This window comes from Zerene cesonia, chromosome 11 (assembly GCF_012273895.1).
Source record: "Zerene cesonia ecotype Mississippi chromosome 11, Zerene_cesonia_1.1, whole genome shotgun sequence".
Lineage (NCBI taxonomy): Eukaryota > Metazoa > Arthropoda > Insecta > Lepidoptera > Pieridae > Zerene > Zerene cesonia.
The window spans coordinates 5,955,459-5,963,402 of record NC_052112.1 but is presented as its reverse complement, the minus strand read 5'-3'; the positions used below and the strand labels follow the sequence as shown (position 1 = coordinate 5,963,402).

The following is a 7,944-nucleotide window of genomic DNA, read 5'->3' as shown; positions in this document are numbered from 1 at the left end:
ACTTGCTTCAGTTAATACAGGATTGAATTAATTGCTAACGCAATTTAGCGGGCCGCTAATGAAATGAGTATTTCAAGGAGAATGACTGTAATAAAAACGCTGGTTGCATTTTGACTTACATGAAATGTAGGTCGCAATTTTTGGGGCAAGGTTGTGTTGCAGCCGGGCAGAGCATTTGCGTGCTCGTTGCCATCGCATCCGTTTGCTTGCAGATTAGTATTCATTGATCATACAAGGCCGCGAGCTGCACTAGTCGATTGATCTAACAGTTAACATCCGATTAGATTAAATAATACTTCATAATCTATCCTTTACTAGATTTCTATTCCGCAGTATTACTTCACAACAGTCCATTATTAACTCTAGTAAAACTAGTAGTCTAATATTAAATCATTTTTTACAGACGCATTAAAACGTTATAATAAAAAATCGGAGATACGATAGAGCTGGTTATTAATAAAAAATTATTAAGAAAATAATAGATAACGTGAAAAGTTCCCAAATTTTATTATATTCTGTAACTTAAAATCTGCGATGCTACAGTTTAGTTAAAAAAACTGTTAGGTGCAGAACCATCATTCCGTCGGCTTATGGGCAAGTATTCGTTCAGTCGCGAGTCCCTAGTAAATAACTTATGCATGCATATAGCAACGTGACTGCGGCCTTATCGAATATTTAGAATTAATATCTACTACCTATCCTGACAAAATTTTATTTAAAGTAGATCGTTACTAGTGTAAATACATATTCGTCTTTCTTTTCTGTTAAAAAACTAAATTTACAATTCAATAATGTATTTTAATATAATTTATTGTTATCAAATATATTGATCAATGTCATTTATCAAAGAATCGCGGCTACCTGTTCTTGTGCTATCTTTTCAATAATACAAATTGATGTTATCGATTTAAGTGTAAGAGATTTTGCATTTTAAATTATTCTTTATTTATTATATTGTTGTATCCTAACTTCATCAAATTTTTATGAAGATTTTGTTTGTATTGTTATTTGATTCAACAAATGGGTGATTTCTTAACACGAAACATTTAAATGAATTGCGCACTTAGTAATCGTATCAGTTAATGTAGAATATTAACTTATGTTGATTATACCTACGCTGTTCCGTATTACGTAAGTCAACTCTTAATCATAATACATGTTTCTTGACATTGATACAAATATAAACAACAAAGAGAAACAAAAAAAAAGATTCCTGTTATCATATAAATATATCAATTGTTTTGTTGTAAATATTCATCAACGGAATGTTCAAAGTCGTCCATCGGTTGAAAACCCCTCTCCAAATGTTCATGGGCGGTGGTAGCGCTTACCATCAGGCAATCCACGAGCTCCATTGCCCACTATGACATAAAAAAGACTAACTTCACTGCCGACGATACTATAAAAAAAATAACCCACGGAGTTATCGAGTATCAAAGCCATAACAATAAATAAACAGAGTCAAAATGAGTACCTTCGTCGTTTTTGGGACGTCAGTTGAAAAGTTAAATAAACAAGACATAGTGAGATATAAATAAAATAAATCAGATCATTTACCACAGCTATATCGTATTAGAACAAAATAGTCAATACATACGTAGTGCTACGTCGCATAGTATGCTAGCCGCGAGCACCACGCAGCACGCACGTCACACGCATTCAGCCAATGACTCGTTAGACGCTACAGTCAATGCCACTTGTTCGCGATAACTTTCGCTTCTAACACAATGCCATTATAATTACGCCCACATACCGCATCTAATACTGATGGTTATTAATTATACAATCATCTAATCGACACATATTGTATTTAAAAGCGTATAATATTTGTATCATGCAATGTTTTCATTTTATTAAACTGCTTGAAAACAACGCAATCTCTAGAATTCTGTTTTTCATGAATGTCACTGTAATATCTAAGCATAATATGGCAATTTGTGTCAAAGAAACTTTATAAAAAATGTAAAAACCCCCGTCACGTAATTTGTTTCATGAAGCGGCAACGATATGCAATATAGCCGGTTGAACTTTCGCAAACCAGATTCCAGTTCTGCCGGGCCTACTGTATTTTAAATTGTTACTGTAACCTAATTAATTGCCTTCGGTATGACAAACATTTCTAGAAAATGTTTATTTAAAATCCAGTAAGTTAATATATTACGACCTAAAGATTAACCAGGAACAAGAAACTACACTGCGACATTCGCTGCTAATGACCATGAACCTCAATTATATTATATTTATAAACCTGATATTTTAAAGGTAATTACTGCCCACAACAATTATTGCTCAATGTTTATTTAAATGTACAAAATGCATTCCTGTACAAAACATGTAATACATAATATAAAAAAGCATCTAAAAATGCGTATCTATACATTAGTTTTAAATTCCTCCTCCTTAATTTGGTCATGAGCTCAATAATCTAATGCTATAATAATGACGCAGTATTAACAGTTATCGTGTCAAAGTCACTTGGTGACTTTCACTGGCATTTGCGAGCGGCCAAGTTTCGCCATCGGATCGAGCAATTGTGCAACGCTTGTCACTTTTTTACATAACGTACTCAAAGCGAATAGGTGGGGAGTGGGGGGGGACACGAAACTACAGCTGCGCAGCGCACGTTGGCTACCTGTTAACAACCGGATAAACTCTAAATCAGTTTTAGATCCGCTCTACTGTGTCCAAAATATCTTCCTACCTGCACATTTTTCATAATGACAAAAATAACATTTAACTTTAAATTGAATGCTTTAATAAAATAAATTGTGCAAAACAAAATTTTCAACTCTTAAGAAAACAACTGTTATGAAATGCAGGTCTCGAAAAGATGAGTTAACAACATACACGTTGTACCAAAAGACCGTGATTAGTAACTTTCAATCTTCCAAAATAATTGTAGTCGGACCACGCGTACAAAATCATTTAAAAAGTGAAAGTGCTGTGATCAAAGCCGACGTTCACTGCAATCGTAGATCCGGCTCTCATAAAAGGCGACTGTACAACCGCACGAATATGTACAGAATTAAAATTTTGCCACAGATTACATTCATTATTGCATTCCTTAATTTTTTAGATGTTAGAAGTAGGTATAACAAAGTAAAAGAGAAAGTGATTGTCAAATACGACAAAACTATTCTAGATAAGAATTTGGGCTAATGATTCTAAAGAGTTCATTTAAATCAATCGAGGTTAAACGTTATATTCAGCACTCCACTTAGCAGCGTCATTTAAATGTGAAGTTTAGTAACTTAGCACTATTTTTAGTCATTTATATTGCGAAATGGAAACGTTTTATGAAAATACGTCATTGATAAAATAATAATGCTAAGTCATTAGAAAATTGCATGTAAACCCCAATAAGAGGAAAATATGGATGCAATTATATGACGCATATAGAACTCACGTTAAATAACAAAGTGTTCTATCAATTATTACAACTCTCTGACGTATGAAAGAGACGTAGTTATAGAGGCCATAAACCAGTTCGCACACACGCGCACATTATCGTGTCAATTGTTCGATCTCGAAGAAGGAAGCACGAGACCAAAAACAAGCAATGTCAACGAGTTTATTTAATTGTATGTTTATTCCACATTTTAATCAATTCACTCGAATCACGGACGATTGCAAATATTTAATATTTGTATTATATGCGTCATTCGATCCAAATATGGTTTTCATTACACACATAACCTACCCATGTTAAAGAGTGAAAAACTGCCATTTAATTCTAACTATTCTACAAACAAGCATTCAAACGTCTTATTCAAAGTTGTTGGATTTTATTATATAAAATACTGTTTATGGTTTGTAATATATATTATCTATGATATGACTATGATATTATGTTTTTTAATAATAATTGACCTTGATGATAACTAGAATCTATGATTATTTGCAAGCTATAAACAACAGGCTATTCGAGTCATTGATTAAGCAAAGGTTGCATAAGAACAAAGTTTGTGACACGGAACGCATCTCGCTCCACTTCCAACTGCGCTAGGTCATGACGTCACGTCCAACTCGCTCGAAGGTCGCCAATATTGATCTCATACCTACACCCAGCTTGTTGCTAACTCTAGTTCATTACATAATAAAAAGGCAGATGACGTGAAATGTAAGGGCTTGGTCTGCAGATTATATGCTTATGTTAAAACCAGAGCAGTACACAAGTAAAAATCAAAATATTTTATACATTTATGTTTTAAAAACAACTGGAATCTAAATCTTAATATATTATTTATTTCAATTCAGGTGCCAATAGAGCTAAGAAAACGACTGGAGGAAGTCAGACTATTGGAGTCACGTAAATCCGCGAGGTTAGCTGATGTCGACACCGATTTTGCAAGACTAGCAGACATGGCTGGCGACCGGCGCCGCGCCTCTGCAACCATCGAAGTCCCAGCACATCATATGCAAGGGTTTGTAAACTTTGATTTTATAGAACCGTTAAAAAAAAATTTCCTACTTCTCTTAAAAACCATAAATTGAAAACAGTTTATGAATACCTACCATTTAATGCTATGATTTATACTCTACGCTTTTGTTGTATAGAATATACAACGTGCAATAAATATCCTACACAACTATATATACACACATATAACATTATTGACGTTAATTACTCATCTATTTCCTGTTCTAAGTTGCCCTTTAATCTCGGCCAATAGCGTCCACTTGGCAATCTAATACAAACATATTTTAAACGAAACGCTAACATTGTAAGTGATATCAGCTGGTACCACATACAGTTGGTGAGAATCATTAACAAAAATTTATTCCGATGTTATGTTGCCTTGGATTAGCGGCTCACCTCGTCGGTAACTGCGAGAAGGCCGATTCATTTCTATTGCAAACAAAGTAACCTTGCAATGTTTCCCTTATCTTCTTTTTCGCGTGTTTCGATCAATTATCATCTAGGTATCTCCACTACCTTTATTGCTAAAACGGAAGTGAAGGCTCTGAATTATTCAAAGAAAACAAAGAAGCAAAGAACACTTTGTCATACAGTGCATTCGACCTCGTATCGACGCTTGTATTATTTCTCATGCACCAGATACTGCTGTGTGTATTACAGGTACGTAGGTGTAATCGCTCACAATCGTGCATCGGTAGAGTGGAGGTGCGCGGCTAGTTGCGAAATCCGAATCAAGCACGTTAGAAACTAGATGGAAGTGTTAGCTTAGCGCGGAGTACGGGCGCGTCCTTGTCACACTTGCCTACATTCTACAGTTACCTCCCGCAACCCACACCCCTCCTTCTATCACAGAGAGGGACAGACAATGCAACAATGAGAACGATTAAAAATTTCAACCGTAAAATTCCGGTGCGATAATTGTTATAAATAAATATACTACCAAAATAATCACAGACTGTAATAACGTATACAGGGAATTGCAGAATTATTGAGCAGTTTACTGTTACTTGATATACATAAAGAACCGGAACAAACGGCTTTAAATGTCTGTCGCGACGTGACGCTCGTCCACGGCATAGTTTCACTTTTCATCATGCCGGTGAGAGGCGAGACCTCTACTTCTGAGACGAAATTTCACAACCGTTGCCGAAATAAAAAATAAATCAGATTACTGAGCAAGCTTGCAGAAATTGTGTGGCTTGCAGAAATTATTCTTGTTTTTTGTTAGCTTCCTAATTAGGTAAAAACTAATCTTTAAAGACATATATATGTTATTTTAAATTCTTAAAAGAAAACAGTCGACACATCAGAGTCATTTATTCATTATCATCATCAAATCAGGTATCAATCTTAATTCATGAATGCAACATACTGCAAAATATTAACAGAATTTTATAAAAGGTTTATTCACTACCTTCGCGACAGTAACGACTGACCAATTTTGATAAAATTTGCTTTTCATAAAAACTAAACCTTGTGACAACGCCAAATTTTACCCCACCTATAACTTTGTAGCGTTCATTTAAACAAAATTCAAAGATGGCGCCTCACTCGCGTCGTACCTACTTGGTGCGAACGCCATGACATAGTGACCCAGTTTCAAAATGGAACGCAACGACACACTAGGAAAGTGTGGTATGAACACACTAATGTACTCTTTGTTTTATTGATATTTTTTATTCAATTTATAAGAAGCGCTCCATGAGCATTTGAATAAATTTGTAATAATATTGATTTTTTACTTTAAACTTACATTTTGGAGATTATAAATACATAGCAATGAAAACCCACTCTAATTATTATTAGAAAATTTATTTGGAAAACAGATTCACACATCGACCTTGTTGTTAAGTAGCCTTAAGCTTTGTCAATATATGCAGCATTCCTAAACGTCCTAATGCAAGTAGCGTCCTTACTCGGCTAGTGGGCCAGTTGTACAACTCGCATTTTGATGTCGCAAGCCTGGGTTGTACTGTGAACAGCCATTTATCACGCCCTTCGTTCCAATTTAAATGTTGATCCTCGGCGTGATAAGCAATGTGCGAAACACGTTCATGATTTCCATCCTACCAGCATGAAATAAGTCTATTCGCACTACCATAGGATTTTCAGAGTTGTTAATATTAGACGTGGAAACATGCAATACTCTGTGAATGTCTAAAATGGTGTGTGAATAAATCTTAGCATACAGTTGTATGCAAATGTGCAATGAGTGATATTTGATTGTCATGGGCGGATGACACGGACAGTCTACGTATACCAGCGTTCGTTGTAGAAAGCATGATTAAGTTTTATATTAAAAAGATTTTGAACTTTGGTATAGATTTATTCGTAAAAATCTTATTCTTTGATAAATTCTAAATTAAAACAAGCCAATATTTCGAGAGCCTAAATTTTCTTACAAACTTAAGCATGTATATGCGCAACATCAAAAGAGAAGAAGCACAGCAAAGGAAAGGTAATGGAGTCACTTTCTCGTTGGGCACACGTTTGCTTTCGTTCGTGTTGTAAGCACCGTTATCTCATTTAGCAGGTGAAGGTATGCCGTTGACGTAGAGAAAGTGTTTAAAAATGTTGCATTCAATTATGCAAAAACCGTACGTACGTGTTTTAATAACGCATATAAAATAAAAGTGAGACGTACATAATTAGACTCGTATGAATGGAATTCAATACCATTCTTGATAAAGGTATTTGAAAATGTACGTATTATTCATGTATTAATAACTTTGTATACAAATATTTAATGATCGATTACTCATTGGGAGTATTCAACTTTGAGTTGACTTTCCAATGACCTACCTACAGGTGGAATAACCCCTTTTCTGGGAACAAAAAGTCTGGCGTGTAATTATGTAATTATTCTTCGAAACTGAACATTAAAGACAATTCGGAGACTGAAGTTTTTACACACTTCAATTTTAACAAATTACACTGAAGTAAAGTATGTACCTACTTATGAATTTAGACTGCACGTAAGTTATTTCAATTTACAACTAACTGTCCTGTTAAAATATGTTTAAATGAAACAATTAGCAACACAAAGCTAGTCTTTATTATTAAAGCTAGTAATACCATAGATAACCATAATATAACTAGACAGTATAAATATATCTTTATTGTCTAAAAAATGCCTACCTACAAATCGAGATATTGTAGTTACAAATAGGTATAGACTACTCAAATACGAATCAAGTCGATCTCTTCGTACTGGATAATATATAACAATGAATAAGTATATTGCATAAATAATCTAAAGCATAACGTGATTATTTAATCTCAATATATTAACGGGTAGAGGCAGTCTCAGATCATGACAAGTATTAATGTTTCTGCAATATTCAAGGTCGCTGTACCCTTTTGTGTCCGGACAATGTTTGTATTTATGATACATTGACAGTAATTACCACGGATTATTAATAAATAATTATTGTATTTCTTCCAATTTAAATATGTGCATTAACACCGAAAAAATATTTCATTTTAAATGAAAATTAATTTTCATCGTTAAAATACTTTATCAT

The 7,944-nt window shown here is 34.2% G+C and overlaps 1 protein-coding gene across 1 annotated transcript in view; it reads left to right on the top strand.

Annotated features, from left to right (window-relative positions):
• LOC119829927 (zinc finger protein 395) overlaps positions 1-7,944 on the top strand; it is a 39,103-nt gene that overhangs the window by 9,026 nt on the left and 22,133 nt on the right. The window contains exon 2 of the mRNA XM_038352666.1: positions 4,258-4,424. Within this exon, the coding sequence (XP_038208594.1) occupies positions 4,258-4,424 (167 nt within the window). The remainder of the gene's footprint in view (positions 1-4,257; positions 4,425-7,944) is intronic.